General features: G+C 46.0%; 1 protein-coding gene across 7 annotated transcripts in view; it reads right to left on the reverse strand.

Moving 5' to 3' along the window:
- LOC119187295 (uncharacterized) overlaps positions 1-22,648 on the reverse strand; it is a 108,250-nt gene that overhangs the window by 70,685 nt on the left and 14,917 nt on the right. For 3 of the 7 annotated variants that reach the window (XM_075895849.1, XM_075895850.1, XM_075895848.1), the window contains exons 5-8: positions 19,418-19,486; positions 17,995-18,055; positions 13,228-13,392; positions 7,199-7,384 (exon numbers count right to left, since the gene is read on the reverse strand). In XM_075895849.1, coding sequence (XP_075751964.1) covers positions 7,199-7,384; positions 13,228-13,392; positions 17,995-18,055; positions 19,418-19,486 — 481 coding nt within the window. The remainder of the gene's footprint in view (positions 1-7,198; positions 7,385-13,227; positions 13,393-17,994; positions 18,056-19,417; positions 19,487-22,648) is intronic. The other 4 variants (XM_075895852.1, XM_075895851.1, XM_075895854.1 and 1 more) reach the window with 2 other exon arrangements.

Genomic DNA, 22,648 nt, shown 5'->3' on the forward strand with positions numbered 1-22,648 from the left:
GGTCAAGGTCAACAGGCAAGAAGGGGTCAACAGGAAGAAGAAGAAGTCCGGCAGGACTCGTAAGGAATTTTTTTTCGACGTTGGCACTGATCGCATGCGACAAAATAGCGGCGGACAGAGCGATAAAGCCTCGACCAGTAAAATCGGCGATGAACGTGGTCGTAAGTCTCGGAGACAACAAGGTGACCGGCGGTGGAGGTGTCATGGAGCTGGGCAATAACACTCGAACGTAGGTGGGAAGGCACTAAGAGGAGCAGTTCGCACTCATTTGTGTTGACATTGTAGCTGTACAAGGTGCCTTTAAGCACAAACAGTCCAGTAGACGGATGGGGCGTCGGAGAGCTGCGCTTCTCAATAATGTCACGCAAGACGGTATCTCGGCGCTGTTCATCACGCATGTTGATGAAAGCAGAGAGAGAGAGAAAGCACACATGGCAGCCCTTCATCTATCATTTCAAGTCTCAGGGGGGCCCACTGAATGGCGGGACAAGCAGTCAGCGTCAAGGTGTTAACGACCAGATTTGTAAGACACTGAGTAGTCGTATTCTTGGAGCCGTAGTGCCCAGCAACCAAGACTCCCTGTGGGATCCTTTAATGACGAGAGCCAGCAGAGACCGTAATGATCAGTTGCGACGGTGAAACGGCGACTATGTAAGTAGGGCCGAATATTGCCAACCGCCCAAACTAGAGAAAGGCATTCCCTTTCAGTAATGAAGTAGTTCCGCTCGGCCGCAGAGAGCAGACGGCTGGTATATGCGATAACGCTGGTGCAGCCACTTCGATGCTGGACCAAAACGGCACCGATTCCGTGGCCGCTGGCATCAATGCAGACTTCAGTTGGGGCAGACATGTCAAAATGGGTTGGAATAGATGGTGTTGTGAGCAACGCGATGAGATTAGAGAACGCCGAAGCCTGCGCAGCACCCCAAAAGAGTGGAACATCTTTTTTCAACAAGTCCGTAAGAGGTCCTGGCATGTGCGCAAAATTGTACTGCGGACTTCCTTAGTGCTGGTTGGTACGGGGAAGTTTTGCACAGCTCGAACTTTATCAGGATCAGGGCATACGCCAGAGTCGACAAGATGGCCCAAGATGATTATTTGCTTGCATCTGAAGTGGCACTACGATGAGTTCAGTTGCAGTCCTGTGTTACCAAAAACGCAAAGAATGGGCAAAAGGCGGTCGAGGTGTGTTTCGAAGGTCGGGAAAAATACAATGATGTCATCGAGGTAACATAGGCAAATTGACCACTGTTTGCATCATTCAGTGTCCATGATTTGTTCGAAGGTAGCTGGAGCATTGCATAATCTGAACGGCATGACCTTAAACTGGTAAAGACCACCAGGGGTCACAAAAGCAGTCTTCTCGCGGTCCATGTCGTCGACAGCAATTTGCCAGTACCCCGAGCGAAGGTCGATGGAAAAAAATACTTAGCGCCATGAAGGCAATCCAGGGCGTCGTCAATGCGCGGTAGCGGGTAGGCATCTTTTTTAGCGGTCCGGTTCAGATGTCGGTAGTCGACACAGAATCGCCAACTGTTGTCCTTTTTCTTTACAAGAACAACAGGGGAAGCCCGTTAACTAGAAGATGGCTCAACTATGTCTTTCGCAAGCATCTTGTCGACTTCCATTTGAATTACCTGATGCTCCACAGGAGAAATGCGGTACGGCCGTCGATGTACCGGAGATGCATCGGTGCTTGCATCCGAGATTCATCGGTGTTCATGCGGTGCTTCACAATGCTGGTTTGACCTAGCGGACGGTCACAGAAGTCTAATGCATCAAAGTACGATTCCAGGACATGATGGAACGCGTCAGTTTGATGCGGCAAAAGGTCCACCGCGATCATTTTTTTTCACATTAGAAGATGGACTCTGTCGAAGAACAGACTTGCGTGCAGTTGGGGCGACGCACATCATTGGGGTACAAAGCCGAGATGATGCAATCCTCAGAGGGTGTCAGCGTGGCGAGAGCTATCCACACGGAAGCACTTGCGGACACAGAGCAAAGTTCAGCGAAGTAGTGCAAGCACGGTTTTTCCGTAACGGAATAATAGTGTGCGGAAAAGTAACACTGCAAGTCAGAAGGACGGATGCAAGGGGTGTGAGCACGTAGTCTCCATCAGGTACAGGTGGCGGCGCTGTTACGGCAATGCAGGTAACTGTTTGCAGTGACAAATGGACATGTTCAGCAGAGCAGAGACGAACTTGGGGCGGACTGGGCCTATCAGTCGTACAGGACAGGTCAAGTTGCAACGTGCTAGCTGAACAGTCAATGAGGGCCGAATGAGCGGGCAAAAAGTCTAGACCAAAAATAACATCATTGGTGCAGTTGGCGAGAACAGTACAGAAAACGAAGGTTTGATGGCCGGCTATAGTAACGTGTGCAGTGCAGACACCAACAACGGCAGCTGCACTGCCGTCAGCAACACGAACACAGCGTGAAGGGGCTTGAGTAAAGACTTTCTTTAAGCGGTCACGAAAGTGCGAGCTCATAAGAGAAATTTGGATACCAGTGTCGACTAAAACTTTAACAGATAAACCATCCACTTTTACATCAATCAAGTTCTAGTTGGTCGGGAGGGTCAACAGAGGAATTGTAGGGCAAGTCATAGCAGCAGCGTCACCTCCAGGAGCTGCACCAGTTAGTGTTACGAAGGAAACCCTCAGGCGAAGGACGGGGATGGGGAGCGGGGTGGCAGCGGAGGAGACCGCGAGAATCTACATCGCGGTGAAGGCAAGCGGCTGTATTGGGCATTGGTCGTGGCAGTCATGTCGTAATGGGCTGAGTCATCACGGCAGGGTGGTTCTTGGCTAGAAGGGCGGGCTAATGCATCGAAGTTCGTGAAGTTTGGGCTTGTGCACGAGGACAAGGTCCACGTGCTTCGGCAAAGACGCGAAATGTGTCCCACTCGTTCACACCGGAAGCAAATTGGCCTGTCGTCAGGCGTCCTTATGCGTTTGGATCTTGGATACGTGGAGCGGGATGCCGATAGTGCTGACGGGTGTTCAAGGTAGGTGAATGGACATCAGGTCGGTGCACAGAACAAATCGTTTGAAGGCCCGTGTTTGCCGATTCTTGGCGCACAACGCTCTGTATGAGGGATATGGTGGGCTGAGGATCGTTCGGCGTCGGGACCCTCAAGGGTGCTGGTGACATCGCTTCGATTTCACGTCGAGCGACCCCCGTAATGTCAGCAGAAGGTAGATTGGGCTGGGTCTCAAAACTGAGGTCCTCACAAGTTGACGTTGCAGTGGTGTTAGGAAGAGGGGTGAAGTGGTGGGCAATGCGACGGCTTTTAGCCTCTTGAAAGCGTCGGCACTCTTTAATGACGTCTTGAACTGTCGAACAGCCTTTAAATACAAGGAGGCTAAAGGCCTCATCAGCGATGCCCTTGAGTAGGTGCGCAACCTTGTCGGCTTCGGTCATGGTGGTATCAGCCTTACGGCAGAGGGTCAAGACATCTTGAATATAGGCCAGGTAAGACTCCGTGGATTTCTGGACACAGTTACCAAGTTCTTTCTTAGCGGCCTGCTTGCACCCGACAGATTGACCGAATAACTCGCGCAACTTCATCTCACAGACGTCCCGGCTGGTGAGCTCTTCCATGTTGTTGAACCATGCCTTCCATGTGAGTACATGTGCGCCTGTCCATTGCACGCTCACAAGCGCTCATTTACTTCAGTTGACATTAAAAAACCTAGCAACGCCCGCTTCGCTTTGCTGGCCTGCGACGTGTAGAGCTATGATCCGAGGATCTGCCCTTTGGAAAAAGGTCTATCATCAAGTTGTTCAGCGTTTTATGCAGCACATTGCGTTCACACACAAAACAATCACAGGAACACAGTTGATGTTCTGTTGACTCACCACTATCGCACGAGTCACACCTGGACGCATCTGCCATTCCTATGCAAAAAAAAAAAATTTCAGCGTATGCACGGAGTGAATGTTGATGGGTGGGGTGAAGCGTCCGTCAGCCCATCCGTGCTTCAGTCTGTCCGTTCTTGCTTCCATTCGTCTGCGCGACCATCCGTGCATCCATCCATGCATCCGTCTGCAAGTCTGTCCATCCATCTGTCTGTTTGTCTGTTCATGCGTCCACCTGTCCGTACATCCGTCTGCTAGTCTGTTTGTCCGTCTGTCTATTTAGTGAACACTTTAAGTACCGCCATCTCCCATCTTGCATCCCCTGTGGCACATACCCGCTCTAGAGCGGGTATGTGCCACAGGGGTATGTACGCTTTCGTGAAAGCTACTTCTAACCGCAGACGGCACGGTAAAGTTGCGTCCCTGTGGGAGAGGCGCGATGGAACTCGAAGCCTGTGAAACAGTGGGTAGGCAGGGCTTGGAGTTCCCACACCGGCGCACAGTGTGATCTTTTTGTGACAGACACATCTCGAGTGTGCACGACTGCTAGAGGCATTCACGGCTCAACACAGGGACCGACACATCGCTCGAGGCTAGAGGGGTCTTAACTAGCGGGCCACAATTGATGAGGCATCGTCATATGACGTCAGATACAGCAGCACTGCCAAGAGGGATTCCATGCCTACCAAAACTTGGTTTTCGAACCTGCATGAGGCCACTGACATGAAGAATATCAGCTATGAGGCAGGGTCAGGGGATGATGAGAGTGTAGCGAACATGAGTGGCATGAAATGCATGGAAATGAGTGAACGGGACGACTTCAAGTAGGTGAAGAGCTCGAGTTGTCTCGGTACTACTAAAATTGGTGGTTGTTGAAGAGAATGGAGATGAGAATACAGGAGGCGACAGCAGCACTTAAAACTGGGAAGGTACAGCTGAAAACAACGACGGGCAAAAGGAAAGTGAGACCACGCAGAATGCAGACATCAGCAGCTAGAAAGCTGCACATTTGGATCCGGATTTGAAGGAAGACAACGGTAAGGATAGAGGTAAGAAAGAGGAGGAGAAGGAAGAGAATGGAACGAGCAGTGAGAAAGAGGCTGGCAGCGTCGACGAAAGTGGCCCGGCCGAAAAACAAAATGAACATGGCACCTTTGTGAGAGAGCGCAGGAGGAAGAAAAACAAAGTGGTGGGACTGAAAAAAAGCAAGCCAGGGTGACTTATCTAGGGCAAGCCAGGGTGACTTATCTGGAAGGTGGCAGACGCGACACGTGCCTTCAGCTAGGTGTCACATCTGGCATCTTCCAAAGGGTAATTTGGTTGATATGGGGGATTAATGTCCAAAAACCACCAAATGATTTTGACAGCGGCAGCAGTGAAGGACTGAAAATTTCAACCACCTGGGGTTCTTTAACGTGCACCGAAATCAGCACACGGGCATACAGCATTTTCGAAAATGCAGCTGCCGCAGCCAGGATTCGATCCCGTGACCTGCGGGTCAGCAGCCGAAACCTTATCCGCTAGACCACTGCGACGGGGCAGCTTCCGAAGGTGCCCGGGCTGCTTGTCGAAGACAAGGGGTGCGAGGAAAGCGCCAGGGAGTCCGAGACACGAATGAGGCAACTAAATATGCAACACTAACAAGAAGCAATGGGTCATAAGAGAGCACAAGAACAACGCGGAGGAAGCCACCACCGAGGAGGATTCAGCAGTAGTTTCGTGTGTGTGAATCACGAGCGTGCGTCTTGCCGTGGCAAAGGCTACTCCTATTCTGAACTGAGCAGACATTCATAACCACGAGGAGCAGAGACGTTTGCGGTATCTCACCCTCTCTACTGAAGGGGAGCGAGCAGTGTAGAGAGAACCTACTTCCCTGTCAAATGTCAAAGATGATGCTTACGACTAAAAACATTGGTCCCGAATCTGGATGTTAACTGTAAATGTCGTCGAAAGATCATAGTCTTGTGTCTGGAGAGAGTGAACAAAACGTTTATTTGATGTTCTGCGGAAGAAAATCGGTGAATTGTATTCTGGAGGCGCTGCGTTAGAGTGCCTCGAGCGTGTAGCTGAGGCGAACGAGCGCATAGAGGCATATTAGACCAGAGCACCATGTAGCAGTTATCTTCGAAAACGAAGGTGTGCGCGCTTGCGGAGAAAGATGCGCGCCTCTCTCGGAGGTGATAAGGTGAAGAACGCAAAGTGACGGGCAGGTGCCACCACCGCGTGGTCTTAGCAAAATGTTGGAAACAGTTAACTTTTTGAGCATTGCATTGCACTGTCAGTGCAGCGCAATAAACGCTACAGTCCTTATAGTTAGTTACGTGTGTGTGCCTCTTCTAGTATGAAGGCACACATACAAAACATCGACGTGTTATGGTGCCTCAGATATGCGTAATAATTGCTTTTTAATTGACCATCGCATAACTATGAATGCTGAATCTTAAGCAATATTGGTGGGCAAAACAGACAAATGTACAGACAGACAGACCAATATAGGTGGGCAAAACAGACAAATGTACAGACAGACAGACCAAAATTCTTCGGTCGAAGGTCCCCAAGAAAGACTATCATCTTTCAAAGTGTTTGCAGACAGGGATGAGGAACTTTATAGCACTGCCTGTGGACAAGAAGGGCAAAAAACCTACAGCACAGCCTGTTTGTCTTCTCGGTAATTTGCAAAAGTGCCAAGCACGTGAGTGCGGGATTGAGTGTTTGGTGAAATGGTGGGCAGAAGGGGTAAGGTTAAGTAGAATGCGTGGACTTGATCATTAAATCATTTACTGTGAGCTTGGGACTCAAATGCAATAATATTTATTAAGAAAACATAAAAACAAAATTTTACCACAAAATTCGGAAAGAGTACAACTGCCTACGCACGAAAGAGTCAGAGGGGGAAGGGGGGCTGCCATGTCTGCCCCATATGCTCCAAGAGGTATGCTTGTCCCACCATTGTTTAAAGCACAGGATTAGGCCCGTGCATTTTTTGGTAACGGCAGCAGAGAAACAGTGGTCTTGCATTGAAAGAACAGTTAAGTACCATTTTTGCTCCCGGAAAGTTGGGGACGAAAAAAAGGCTGCTGTGAGAAATACATCTTCACTTAATTTTTATTTTTGCATAACTACAAAGTTTAAACTGTTTCCTGTCAAACGTATCTGGTGGGGCGTGCTTCAATGAGACATTATGTGGCTGCAATGACTTGAATATACAGATGAACCCCTTTATAAGGCATGCTCCAGACAGCGATTTTCGCCTTTTATATGAGGTGTCTCTTATAAACAGGGTACCTACCATGCATTATTGATGTCAAGAAGCATGAACAAAACGTCTGCGTACCTGTTGGAAGTGCATCTACAGGCAATGGGCGTGCTGGCTTCCGCTCTGAGTCGTTATGCTCTGCCAGTGGTACAGATGGCTTTATGTGTTGTGGCAGCTCTGACCCCTTTTTGCTCGAGATTCCTTCAGCCTGAATGTCGGCAATTCGCTGCCGGCAGTAGTAAGACAAAGGACTGACAGGAATACCTGTAGAGAGTGACGAATGTTTAGATATCGCAGATAAATCTGGATACTCTAAGGGTGTGATATCTACAATTTACACCCCTGATGCCAGGACATTGTAAGAACCTTACCACGTTCGAGTTTTTCAAGCTGACAATGGCAATGCATACACTGGGCGCAGATGATTACGACTGCCAAGATATGCATCACTTTGCGCAGCTGAAAGATGTCAAATTCAAACTAATCACTGCTCATAATTGTTCAGCAAACTGTGAGCGTGGGAGGAAGACACAGACGAAGCAAAGAGGAGGCACACAGCACGAGCGTTCGTGCTGCGTGCCTCTTCTTTGCTTTGTGTGTGTGTGTTCCTCCTACACTCCCAGTTGGCTGAACAATTATGAATTACCAACTAGCCCACCTTTCCATCCTAATCGCTCCACGCCCTCCTTGGAAGGATCTCCCTTTTGTCACTGCTTAACTTGTTAATTTTGTCATGGAATATGATCAACTTGTGAATGTTTAGGCATTAGTAGCCGTGCGATGGGCGACCGAAGCTGCTCCAAAAACTTGTTCAGATACATGAAGCTTGTTGTAGCAACGTACTCAGCAAAATATTTGCAGTAAAATCTGTGTGTTACAGTTACGAGTGCTTTGACTGGGCACATATCCTTTTTCTTCAGCAATGTTTTTTTAAACTTAGCATCGGCAAGGCGGAATTGGCCGATTGATACACCTTGACAAGCAGCAACAGAGACCACTGAGACCACTTCGACGATCGAGACCACTTGGAAGATACTAGCCCTTTTAGCGATATCAGTTTCTATCATGATCACAAGTGGTTGTCAGATAAGAGATGTTCTTGTGTTACATGCTTAACTATACCACCTACCAGTAGCCAGTTTATCAAAAACATGATCCCATGAAGTTCTAGTGAATCATTTAAAAATAATAGTCTGGTGCAGTGGAACCACCATTATACAACTTTCGGGGGACCATGCGAAAATGCAATACTTGTATAATCCAGGCGTCGTATTATCAAACTTGTATAAGCCAGTGCGAGAAAACGAAACTGAAACAGTGTTGTCAACAGCCTCCCATCAGAAGAGTCGCAGTGTCATCGCTATCACATAATGGCGACAGACCATGAGTTCGCGTATAATGCCTTCGTGCACAACTGAGCTGTGCGCATTGCAATTTGTTGGCTTGTGAAGTGCAACTAGTGATCTCTCGCTATTATCACGAAGACGGACATCAAGTGAAAGTAATTTTGCACTGTGAAAACAGCTGTGTCGCCACCTTATGCATGCGTGAGCCTGTGACTGCGACAAAGCAAAGACATCAGCTCTATGTCGATCAGAGCAAGTTTCCACGGATTGAAAACGAGAAAAATATCAGCTCTTCGGCCAGCTGAAGCTACTCTTTGTGGCTATAGCTTGTAGGTAACTACTGCAGCCAGAGGGAACACAAGCTTATGTTTTGCACTCTTGAACGTTTGGACGACGTTTGGTTCTAGTATTTTTTCGGATGGAATCTGAAATTCGTCGAAGGCTGCGGGGTCCGCATAAAACTGTGTTATATAACCAAGGGTTATTTACATTGCTTCTATGAGGATTTTGCTGGGACCAAACAGATTCGGTGTAAAATGCGGGTCGTCGCCAAACCGAGTTACATACAGTCGAAGTTCCACCTTATACATAGGGTTGTTCGTTTTCGGGTTTTATATTTTTTCGAATTCGGGGGGTAAAAATCGGGCGGTATTTTTCAAACTGATATTCGGGGAAAAATCGGTTTTTTTGCGAAACCATTCCTTACTTTGGGTTTTTTCGGGTTAAATATACGGTTGTACTTATCAGAACTTACACTGAGCTTATCAAAACGTATCAAGGGCTTTTTAAGTATAACACGTTAATTTTGGTGTTTCAAGCTGGTAATTGGGACAGACACCAGAGTATTATAGCAAATACAGTATACAGTATACTACCCGAAATTTTGTGTTTGTTTGAAAATGAATCAGTGGTGTTTGAAAATGAATGAATCAGTAAACATTGACTCTTAGAAATTATACATTTTATTCACGAAAATCTGGTCATCGATTTTTGACACGTCCTTGTTGACATACATTATCATCTGCATGCGCAACATGTCAGTCTCCATTCGAGATCTGTCCGGTCGTTGAACATATCTCAGCTGGGAGAAAGTTCTCTCCACATCACAGCTACCATTAGCTAGGCACAACAATGTCAGTGCAGCTTTTGCAAGCCTTGGGTAGCGAGAAGTAGAGTCATGCCAATACTCGATTAGTTCGACAGCTGGGTTTGTGGGGCTCGCTTCCAGCAAATACTGGTTGAACTCGTCATTAAGGGAATCTACATTGTCGGTTACGGACATGAACAGAGGTCGGTAGTCCTCAAATGACTGCCCCAGCAGACGCTTCTGAAACGGATCAAGGACGGCTCCCAACTTCCACAAAGTTAGCTGGTTTTCCTCTTTTTCTGAGACGTTCCGTCCAAGAGTGCAGCGCCATTTTGTGGCGAGTTTTGTGCAGAACTCTTCAGAACACGTTTTTACTAAATTAGCGCTGCGCTTGGGTAACATAGACAAAACAGCTTTGGCCTGATCGCTTTTACCGATCATTGCCGAAAGCTCCCCGACAATCTGCTGCAGCTTCACGTTTACCAGGTGATCAAAGCTGGGCATCAAAAGCTTCCCACTTTCAAGCGTTTTCTGGGCTTCCAAAAGTGGGCCGAGTGCATCTCTCATCAAGATTGCCTTCGCATAAACAACTTCTTTTTCAGAAAGTATCCCTCGAATAGCTTCCGCTTTGCTGCTATCATGCGAGCTTTCCGCAAGTTCTGTTAACGAGCTCCACATTTCTACGACTACCACAAGTGCCTTGTAGAAGCTTTGCCATCGATTCGGGACAACAGAAGGTGGCTTCTTAATGTCAGGTCCAAAGAGGCCATTAGAAGAACAAATTTCAATGTACTTTTGGTAAAGCTTGTTAGCGTGATAACGCTCCAAACTTGATCACTACGGATCGAACATCAGACATGCATGGTAAAGAAATGGCATGGTCAACACTCACATGAATAAAGTGTGCTATATCTTTCACATGCAAGATTTGGATCCCTTCAGCCTGACAGATTTCTCGAACCATCTTTCGCATGTACTCCGCTGAGTCTGTGGCTACTGCCACGTCTTTCCCCGTCTTGCCAACCGTCAGAAGTGCCTTGCTAACTGCGCTGGCCCCCGTGTAACTGTTCGATGCATTTACCCTGTCGACGTCGACCAGAGCAACGTGACCAGGAGAGTGTTGATGGTAGGCACACCAGTGATGTCTGGGGATTCATCGACGATGACGCTCACTTTCACATCTCGCATATCATCGCGGATTTTCTCCATGTCCTTGTCAAAAGCTTCTTTCAGGTATTTCAGCCGAAGTCTTTGTCCTGTTGGCATGGTCTTCGCGGCCTTGCAGTATTTGCGCGCGAAGTCTCCCAGCGGTCCATCCGCCTGGTGCATGCTTATTCCGCTGTACGCTAGGGCACGAACAAAGTCATGGATAACGCCGTCCGCTTCAGTTTCTTTCGCACGCTGTCTACAGGACATATCAAAAAGCGTCTGCTGAGACGTTCCCGCAGTCTCAGCTTCCTTGGAAGCCGTCTTGAACTTCTTATGACGAGATGACATTAAATGCTCACGAATTCGGTCGTAGGGCTTCTTCGCTGGATCGGTGACCATCTCGGTGTTGCAATATTTGCACACTAAAGTGCGGGTGCCTTCACTGTCTTTCGTTGCGATCTGGAGATCTTCATGTTCTTTACAGCAGTCATCCAGTGTCTTTCGTTTTCTTCCCATCTCCACGCTGAAGTTTCCGGTGCCGCCTTATGTCCGCGACGGTGGCTTTGCGCTCACAAGACGCGCCTGGTAATGCTAAGTGAGGATGGCGATATGCGTCTCGTCTCGTGTCGCGCGAGAGAGTGAGGGGCGTTCGCGCAAGGTTGGACGCTGGGGGAGGGTATGGCTGGCTTCTTCGTCGCTCAATCTCTCCCCCACCGACTGGTCACCCGTCCCTTCCGCGTGAAATTCTTGGAAGCAGGTGCACATACCCGAGACTAATCTGCAGTGGGCAAAGGGGCAGATTTCTTTGCTTTTCTTTCACCCTAAATTTGTTCACAATGCACTCGAAGCGTGGCCGGCCTCAAACGTGTTTCCCACTTTCTTCTGCAAGCATTTTTTTAAGGGGGGGGGTGCATGTACGCTCTCACGCATGTGCGTGCAGAGGAGAGAGGGGATGTAGAGATTAGAGAGGAGAAAGGGGTGACAAAGGAGACAGGTAGTGGTGAGAAGAGAAGGGGAAGAGCATCAACACGAGTTAGCAGCAACTCACGATTGTGCAGATCGCTACAGGGAGGTTTATCCGGGGAGAAATCGGGTTTAACCCGATTCTCCTGAAACTTGTTCGGGGTGCAAGAATCGGGTAAAATCAGGTTTTACCCGAAAACGAACAACCCTACTTATACATAACAATTGGGCTCGATATAAGCCCACGAAAATTCATATTCACGGAAGTATACCATACTAACTAAAGCAACTTGTGTCTAAAACAGTCTTCCACTCGATGGTGCAGAGAGACTTTGTTCAGAAGAAAAATTTGATATTGCCATCACCCGATAGAAAATTTCTTTAGCTTTCAAAAAATTTTTCCCACTTATGTACTCACTTTTTCAAAAATAACTTTTGGTTTTGGGCTTGGAAATGTTGATGAGAAATGAGCATGTATTTTCGTGTGGTCTCTGCATTTCTCTCAAAAAGATTTCAGAGGCTTATGTACCTTTTTTCAGGAACTATAGAGAGCATAGGCAAACAAAATTCTAATGTGTGTTGAGTCATTTAGATAGATGCAACTAGAACCTGTAGCATACGTGCATTTGAATTTCAGTATATAAAAAAATGACATTCCTAAGTGGCAGTTTTCATGCATTAAGAAATGCAAAAACATAAATCAAGCTTTTGTTGTGCAGTCACAATTTAAGTTACACTGTTGCAAATTTGCAACGCTCTGCAGATAGCTTATTCTTTTTTAAATTTGCTATGTAGAAAAAATAAAAAAAAAATACAAGATGAAATGATTTTGAGCCCCTGTGCCAAGCTGCATCTGTCTTTATGATTCCTTGCAAATTTCATAGCCATATCTTATATTACTACATTACAGCCAAATTTTCTAACTCATTTTTAAGGTTTCACCCCAGCTTAGAGGGACACTAAAGAAAGAATATTTTTCACACGAAACTCTTTTAAATGAAATTGCTGCTTAAATGGAACAACTGTCGGTAATATGTTTGGTTTCGTACTTCAACATTATAACCCTGTTTATCTCTCAATAAACAAAACTCCTCTTAAAGGAAACACATTTTCCTGGTCCCTTCAGGTTTCATTTAAAAGGAGTCTACTGTATCAGTAAAGTACAATTTCACATTCCTGAAGACACCACTTGATCATGAGGCGACACATCGCAAGTGAGAAAAAGCATGAAATGAAAGTGAAGGTGTAGGAACCACCTTTCCATTTCCACACCAAACACCATCACTCGGTCCTTCATAGCTGTTAATCGTTTTGAAATCGGTGAAGTTACGGGCGGAGGCTTCAGCGAGAAATTTTAAAACGACACTTCTACTTCGATTTCTTTTACTAATGATGAACTTACGAACGCAATACTCGTGGCAATACAGAGTCCTTGAATTTTATTAATCCAAACCAATTCACCGTTTCATTCAAGTGTCCCTTTCAAGAGTTTAAGTGCCACCGTCGTGCTTACACCACTAAGCCACCACAACGTGTTAGGGACAACGACAATAACTGCTTACTCTGTGGAAGCACTCGCGCTTGCTCAGACTCGTTGTTGGCACCTGTCCGCACAGACGATTTGATGAGACGCGGTAACCGTGAAACCTGGCAGCCGGTGATTTCCTTAGGCTGGACCAGTGTAAACGGCGATCGACACTGGTCTTTTGTCAGTGCAGCTGCACGGCCTGCAGATGGCCATCATGAACAGGCTCAGCTGACAGGAAGCACAAGATGTTTACAGGCAATGTGCTTACAAGAGAATTCTCATATTGCACCCATTAGCTGCTAAAATTCTGGCCCTCCGTACACACAGTGGACATATGAAGCAAATATGAAACAGTTCTGTTCTACTAATTTACACTTCACTACCGAGCGAAAGTGAAAATGCTGTTATCTATGCTGACCAGTGGTACTGATTGCATCAGCAAAAATCAACAGTCAACTCATAACTCTGGGATGCCAAATTAGAATGTCTGCATCCCGTGCTTACGGCTTTTAATTTACCCTAAGGCCGATACCTACTAGATTCCTTGCGGGCTCAGATAGTAAGAGCGATAGTCCTCGAAAGGTAGTCCCGGGTTCAAATCTGGGACAAGTATGCATTTTTCCTCTGCTGCAGAACTTTCAATAACAGCGACTTTAAACCGTACAGAACCTGCTCACAATCCCCGCCGCAAAACACGTGCCAGAGACACATATGCTGTCCCTAGACAGAGAAATCAAAAGCTGCAAGAGCAGAGCTGTCACCACGTCTTGAGCTGCAAACAAATGGGACTCCCCACCCCATGCAAGCCCCAGCTGACGTGTCAAAAAGGATGCCTCAGTAACTATGTGAGGAGAACTATGTTGTTCTACAATGTCCAAGGCACATCCGACCACTCCTAGCTAGAGCACGACACTCTCAAATAACTAGTTCAATATATAGGCATATTCGAGAAATGCGGACAGCTTTTCTTGTACCTTTGTGCTACAAAAGAATGAAAGGCTACTTTTTTCTTTCGTGCCATCTACGTAATACTAGAGGAAACCCTAATTGAGTGCACTTAATTCGCGTTAATTGCACCAAAAAAGCCAGACCTGTACAGAACGTGCCGAAGGTTCACAGAAAAAGTTGAAGTCTTAAAACAATGCAGACACACAGACTAAAAAGAAAAACTCAACGACGGCAAAGCTCTACCAACTCTCACAAATTTTTGCATTGCTATAGACAGCTGTCAAGACGGTAGTAATGTAAGTCAACGTCGAATATATAAATTGGGACACTCTCAACCCGTGCAACTTTTGGTTGCAACACGGCACTATAAGAAACCACCCAGATGGAGCCTTTCAAAATGTCTCATGATAATAGTCTCACAATCATGCTCGATGTCATAACACCCAACATCACCGACGAAGAAAACCTTGACATCACCATGTACCTTCAGCGCGCCTAAGAAGCCAGACAACTTGCCCATCTGGACATCAAGAACCAGCAAACGACTGACTGCCGTCGTTAACACCTTCAATGACTTCACGAGAAATAGAAGCTCAACAAGTGTTTGGATGTGGATGCAGATGTGGGCTCGTGAAACTTCTACAGCGATAGTTCCACACAAAGCACTAGAGCGCCTCGGCACTTCAGACTACGCGGCTGTGCATGTCGGATGGCAGTGCAAGCTCTCAGTGAAACCATGCAGGACCTGAAGTTGTCCACAAGAAATGCCTTAAGAGGGACGCGCTCTTTGAAAACCGAAAAATTGCAAAACAAAGCACACCCAGAGAACAGTGGTGCTTGCTCGGCGCGGTCTTGCAAGCACCACTGTTCTCTGGTTGTGCTTGGTGTGTCCCGTTTGCCATCATTTCGCTCGGTTCTCACACGTTCTCTTCAATCTTTTACCACCTTTATGAGATGATCTTTCACCTTGTTCACGGGACGCTGATTGTTGTTCTGTCGCTAAGAGTGGGCAGGGCAAAGTTTGAGAGTCTGCACGCGTTCTGTTCAAGAAAGCGTCCGATAAGGCTCGTACGTATGGTGAGGCTTGTTCACGCGCCAATGCTGGGCGACAGTCACATAGATGCTGAGCAGCTTCTTCTTAGTCTTTTCAAGACGATGACTGCATTGATGCTTATCATAACGTCGAGGTTGCTACACCATCAGCGCAACGCTCCGTCGTCACAAGTGAGGCTGGTGTTGGGGTTTCCTGCTCAAGTGCGCCTGACGAGTTGCGCTCGCTAACTGCAGTGATTACGGCCTTGAACAGTGCAACGGTGTCGCCGACTGTGCATTTGCCAACAGGTTCTTGGACGTTCGAGGAGTTAGCCGCGGAAGATAGCGATTGTTTTGCAACCAAACCTCGGCGCTATGCCGAGGTTTGGTTGCCGAGAAGATATTGTTTTGCAACCAAACCTCGGCGCTATGCCGGCAACCAATGGGCAGCGGAGAAAGAGGCTTTACGTGTGAAAAAGACTCGGAAATGGCTGCAACACAAGAAAAAGCGGAAAAGGAAAAGAGTCCTAAAAAACATTTCTAGCTACTTTGTAGGGTAATTTTAGACCAAAATACGAGTTCCAAACTTTCAAAGCCCGTTTTCTCAAAATGACTTGTTTTGGCCAGTGAGGCTGTTTTGTCTGGCGATACCTCTTCAACCGTTCATCTCATTTCTATCAGATTTGTTTTATTATGTACTCTGATAGATAGCCCAAACAGTGACAGAACTGCTTTTTAAATTTGTTGCATCTGTATTTATGATAATTAAAATTTCATTGATAAAATCTCAATGGCAAACACCAAATTTGTTGCTCTGCTAAAACTTTTATGCAAGGAATTTGAAAAAAAGGTCTCTGTCGTAGTGTAATGCATCCATCCAAAAATCATCACAGTGAATTTCACGGCACTAGCCCATTGATTAAATTTACAAGCGCCTGACTGAAAAACCTATGTGCACTACCCTAATAAATGGCTGTAATTTCGGAACCAGTGAACCTAAATGCATGAAATTTTGTGGTTGTTCAAATGGCTTTATAATTAGACTACCCTGAAATTTCATTGGGAGATTTCAACAAACAAAAAAGTTGCCCTACTGTGGTAGCCTCCCCCCTTGAGCAGTGTTGTAGGCGGAGTATTGAGGGACACAATTTGCTTTATTAGGAGCTTGCTCCTTTTGCTCACGGCTTGATGTACGGCGGCTGCCGGCGTGTACACTAGTGTTGCCAGTGTGTGCACTTCTGCGGTCGCCGCTTAAGGTTGCCTCTCCGGTGATTCCAAAATGCTCACTAGATGGCAAGCTGCCACCCAAGGCTTCGGTTTTCAATAACCTGCCCACTCTTCTCCACAAAGTGGCTTTGTAAGAAAGAAGAGTGAAGAGAAAAGCGTGGCGTCATAACTGTCTCTCTCTCAGGAGGTTACTAGAGGAAGGAATGTTAAAGAGAGGAAAAAAGGAGGGTGTCAGTGGTGCTTGGTCTGGTCGCGTGCAAACTCGCGCCGCCTCCGAGCTGGGAGGAAAGAAAAACACTTGCCTGCTCTCAACCTCATTGAAGAATGCTAGATAGCTCCACATCTGCTATTTACGAGCGTTACGAATTCGACTGTAGCCAGCGGCCAGTATAGCATAAAGGGACAGGTGGTTAACGTGCCCGACAATGCTGCCTTCAGCGTACCCATCATGCGCTGGATCGTTAACAAGCGTTCCTACAGAAATGGTCTGGCCAAGAAACGCCCCGTGCACCACCGAGTAAGCTCCTTTAAGGTGACTCACTTTGTGGATATGGTGGCGATTTTTTTTATAGCCCACTTCTTGTAGGAGTTTAATGTCCCAAAACAAACCACCGCATGATTATGATAGAAGCCCTAGTGAAGGGCTCCAGAAATTTTGACCACCTGAGGTTCTCAGTGTGCACCTGAATCTAAGCACACAGACTGGAAACATTTTCGCTTCCATCGAAAATACGGCGGCCGCGGCCGGGATTCGATTTTGTGACCTGCAGGTCAACAGCAGAGTGCCTTAGCCACTAGACCACCAAGAAAGGTTCGCTTCTATTTTCAGTTTCAAACATCAAGACTATGTTTTCTGAGAGTGTAAAGCCACATGCCCTTCATTTTTGTGCAACGACCTGTTACACATGTAGGTACTGGCCTGCTCAGGTTGCGAATGTCTCTGAATCTTTCCACTCCTCTGCAAAAACGCAGAAAGTTTTACACTGATGAGCAAGAAATGACGGATTTTCAGATTTCAGGTGGCTGGCGTCTATCCCTGCTGTTTTCATTGCACTTTGAGCATTGGTTTCTCTCATTGGGCACAATTTTGGCCAACAAAGTGTGCCATCTTTACCGACTGCATTTCTTTTTGTTCATCCCAACCATGTGGCATCGTAATTGATATAAAACATTTAGTTTGTAAAAATCCCTTTTGTTGTGTCGTGAGACCCCTGGTGTCATGCAAGTACACTGTCCATGACACTGGGTAGAGAGAGGCCTCCACTATGCCCTTTTCCTGCTACCAACCCAGTGAAGGCATGCCAGTCATGTTGCTCATGCCTCGCTCGCCAATCGCCCTTCTTTCCCCTCCATAAAACTACCTACAATAAACACAGGAGAGCAGTCTCGCCGAAGCTCGGTTTATGTGTTCGCCCTCACCACATTCTCCCGTTGCTCTGCCTTTTTGCCAGCCTCCCACGGGGTTGCCTTCCATGCTGCTTCCCTTATCTAACACCTTTATTTTCTACAATGTCGTACAGTATTTAAGCGAAACCATACTCCCTTTCAACCTGCACTTCACAGCGGCATATCTTGACAGAGGTGTGCAGCTTACCTTTAATATTTGTTGACAAGCACTTGCTTGTCTTCTTATCAGCTCTACCACCATCAGCCACCTGAGGAAAGAAAAATTGTAGGCATAGATGTGAAGAAGCGCATTGTGGTGTAGACCATAGGTCGGCGAACTCACTCATAAGTCGAGTCACTTGGACTCTCTCAGACACAGATCAAGCTACGAATCAAGGCGTAATATTTTGGCGAGCCTGGGTCCGAGCGAGTGCAAAACACAAAATGTATATTTCGAGTGAGTGAGAGAGTTCCACTTTTGTTTTACCGACCTATGGTGTAGGCACCCCAAACTTTCCTTTTACAGTCAAGCCACCGTTCCGAGCAACGTATACAGAAACAAAAAGTGAAACACTTGCTGTTGAAAGAATTTCGTAGTGCTTATAGACTGCACAGGCAGCTCAAGTGCCTATACACAATGTCTCTACCTTTTGGTCATGTCACCTCCAATATTGAGCATGTGTGTGAAGACAACACACATTTAGTAGCCAGTCATTTTGCCCAGCTTTGGCAATCATTTCATGTTATCTGCAAAATAGGGGGAGCGCCAGCTGCCTCTGTTATCGGCCATGTGGAGAGCTTAGTTCTAGCTTAGCTGCTCGCTTTCGATTGCCTCCTTTGCACTGGCACGAAAAACCCCGATGCCCACCTTACCTGCATCTCTTCCCCTTCCCCTATCTAGTACCGTATTTATACCATTGTAGATATACTCATTTTATCTAAATCTGAAATCCATTGTGGGCAATTGACTTCAATCGAAACCAAATACTGTTTAGTTTCCATGGTAGACTTGCAACCGAAACCTAAATTAACAAGACATCGGGCACGCTATGGCATGGTTACAACATTAAGTTTATCTTCCGGCCATGCCTGTGACATATACTACATTTCCTTGCATGCAAGCAGTACTTTAAGCAATGATTCGCTGAATCTTTTCTACAGATAATCCCTGCCAATTGCCGTGAAGCTAGCTTGTCTGTACAGGTCTGAGGTGCTGCCATGAAGCCACTATTCTAAACTGGAATCCCAGTTTTTCTTCAGCGACATGGTACATAAATGTCTTTATTAAATGCGCTCACGATTTTCTTTTGTAGGTGTGTTATGCTGAGCAATTATAAAAGGTCAACCTACATTAGAGTCGACTCTGAGATTGAGTAAGTACAATGACTTCAAGCAGCGTGCTCTTGATTGCCTGGCCAACAACATTGAGTGCTCTCAAATGTGTTCCAATAAGCTTCATTCTATTGTACCTAGAACTCGTTGCTGTGAATAATAAACAGTGCTTCAAGGCACTGGTACGTAAGCCACAAATATGGAAGCATAATGCAAACAGCGTTGCACCCTCCCAACGATACCGAGCCGCAACATGATTCCAAAACCCTAGAGCAACAGCACAAGGAGCAGGAACCCACCTGAGGTCGTTGCCAGCTTGGTGACAAGAGAAGTGCTGTGTCAGGTTTCTCCAAGACCTGTGCCCAGAACTGAAAGTGCACACGAAAAAGAACGCAGGGCTGAGTTACTAAACACATGTTATACTATGTGACAAGACATGCCAAATGCGAAATTGTAGCAAGTCGAAGAGTGACATTCAGTGATACCAACAGAACCAGGCCAAAATTCAGGCCGAGGCAGACTAATGGCTTTTTGGCGCCGAAAGAGCTCACATAGCTGCACATGTGGGTAGTGGTGCTGTTTACATAGATGCTGTATTACTTTTGCACATGACCCTTGCTTTCATATATAATCTGCACATGTAACTACTGAACGCTGAAAAATAAGAGCTTAAAAAGTCCTCACACACTGCTGTAAAGCTACCTTTCTTGCATTAACATAAAGCAGTGCGGTAAAATGAGCTTGCGCACTGAAAATATGGCTAATCCTTTTTAAAGTTCCCCATTGAATCATATAATATATTGAACTATACTCTGTTACACCACTTTGGTTCAGCACTACCAAGGCTACGGGGTGTAAGAAAGCCACATGCTTGCGTAGCGAAACGTAGCCCCTCATACAGGTGCCTTCAAATTGGCATGGTTGTCTAAAATTGACATTTGTTTGGTGTGTGCAATATGTTGCTTCATCGCATTTATTTCCTAAGCATCTAATTTTTTGTATCAGTTACCGGCAGTAACTATGGTTACAAATCAACATGGCAGCGCCCATGCAGAGCGACCACCCGCTTTGATTTCAACTTGCACTTGCTAAACGCCCACCGCACTGACAGCAACAGATAAATGGTCAAATGAGCCATCGATTTGTTTGATATTACTCTGAGGATGAAGCATCAGGTACATTTTGTTGTTATTAGCGAGATGTGCTGCTTGTGTAGCCATATCTGATAAGTCTAACGCGCCGATGCCAGGGCTGTGCCGCCAGGCGAAAAACACTGCATCGCCAAATATCAGACATGCGACCTCGCACAGCGTTCCGCGCGTGTCAGATGCTCTTTCGGTGAAACAGAAAAAGACAGAAAAGAAACATTGCAGCGAGAGACTAGAAGGAACGCGTCGAAAGAGAAGCAGTCATACCAGAGCCACGAGCAGCGTCAGAGAGCCACAAAGAGAAGATATCTGCTGGCACGAGCGTCTACCGATCTTCCGTAGAGCCACAAATCATATAGTTAAGTTGCCAAACTTCTTGAAGTTGAAGAGTAATGGCCAGTTTGACAGTATTACTTTTTAAAGTTCATAAACCACCCACGTTACATGCAATGAGCGTGGAAGGACAATTCAATAAGCAGACACAGCGCGAATGCATACATGTAGAGGGGCTGATCGCCTTTCTTATTGGCTGGGGGCTCTGCAGCCTTCACAGTGCTGAAGGGAACTTCCGAAACAGAGTATAGTTGCAATATCTTTGAGATCTCAATATATGCAGGTTCAACTCTATACAAGTAAAACCTAAGCCGTATTCTGCCTTGCATTCCTTATTTTTCAGCCATGTTTTTACCAACTAGCATAACAAGAAGTACTCGGGGTATGTTTACATAATGGCGTGCCCTGGTCTTATAGGTATGGCACTTTGAATCACATGCCTAGAGCATTTTCACGGTTCGCAAAGATAAGCCCTGTCAACTAAACTGAAATAACAAGTGAACAATCCAACAAAGCCTAGCACACAAGCTATGTGCTAAACAGAGCTACCAAGAGACGAGCCCAAGTAAACTTCCTGCTACCTCAAGTTCTGGAATTTTACGAGCAAAACATGCAAACCAGTTTCAAAGCTTGCAGTGGAAGGACTTTAATTGAAACAGGCACATAAACAATCTACATTACAGTCTGAAATAACTTTGGTAGGCCGGAGAGGCCCCAAACAGATGATAGAAGCAACTGGAGATCGCCTCCACGATTAAAGTAGAATGTAGATTTAGTCCCACTCATGAGCTAGATAGCACAGCGATTGACAAGTCGGTGTAGGGTGCAAGTCTATGTTCATCTGCCTTCAAGAAAAAAAAAATCTAAAGCTGCCTCAGTGCTTCTATGTTATACTGTATTTTCATGTATGCTGCATTTCTGGAACTACATCCAGTGACAAGTTCCATCTCGGCCGTGGCATCCCCCTGTCGAAATGGGAATGCCACGGTCGAGATTGAACTTGTAAACGAATCTAGCAGCAGAAATACAGTACACCCACTAAGCGTGGCCTCTGCTAGAGCCACACTTTTCATTGCATAACTGTGATTTTAACACCATGTCAAGCTTTACTGCAAGTGTAGCAAACCTCATCCGGCACGGGAAAGGTTTGAGACAGCTGCAAGCCCAGACAGCCAGCTTGCGAAACTGTTGCAAAGCCTAAGCTGGCTTGACCAGTATTTTAAAATAATCGGGAAACGTAAAACTTTAAAGAAGCATGCATTGTGGTAAAAGATTCACAGAAGGAAGAAAGAATTGCATCAGCCTATTTGTAGCACAAACCTGTGAAATCTGAATGATTACTTCAGAAATTGCAACCTTTTAGCTTTTTCAGCTAAGAGTAGACTGCTTCACAGATGTTCGGGTGCACAGAGGCGGTGCTGAATGTGCTCGACTTTCAAAAACCCGATCTCTGTTCGACATCAAGATGAGTTCGCAATATAACTTCTGTTCAAGAGCACTTTGAACATTCTTTTTTTTTTCAGTCAGTACCAATTACACATTGTCGAAACACTGCCTGTCAATTTGCTGCAACTTCCAGTTCTGAAAAAAAGATGTTGCTCCTAACATAATAAACTGATTAATGTTGCGAAACCTACATGTTGCACTAGAAAGATTAAATACTTGAAGTTCGCGTTGACAAATGCTATGCATAAGTTAAAAGCAACTCTAAACATTTCATTTTAAAGAGACACTAAAGAGAAGCGACGGGTTGGTTTGTATTGACAAACTGCACTCAAAGAACTCTAATGCCATATGTTTCACTAACCTAAGTTCATTATTAGTGGAGAAAATCAAGATTGTATTATTTTTTAATTTGGCAGGTGATGTCAGAAATTTTAAAGTGTATTTTTCGTAATTTCAAGACATGGGCTAGATAAGTATTCTGAAACTTCGTACGCTAGGTCTATAGCACTCGCAGATGACAATGTGCTTCATTTTTACCTATTAGAACCTACGTAGGACCCAGTAGAAGCCTTCGAGATCTACAACGCCCCGGTCTGGTGCATG

This window comes from Rhipicephalus microplus, chromosome 5, assembly GCF_043290135.1.
Source record: "Rhipicephalus microplus isolate Deutch F79 chromosome 5, USDA_Rmic, whole genome shotgun sequence".
NCBI classification, from domain to species: Eukaryota; Metazoa; Arthropoda; class Arachnida; order Ixodida; family Ixodidae; genus Rhipicephalus; species Rhipicephalus microplus.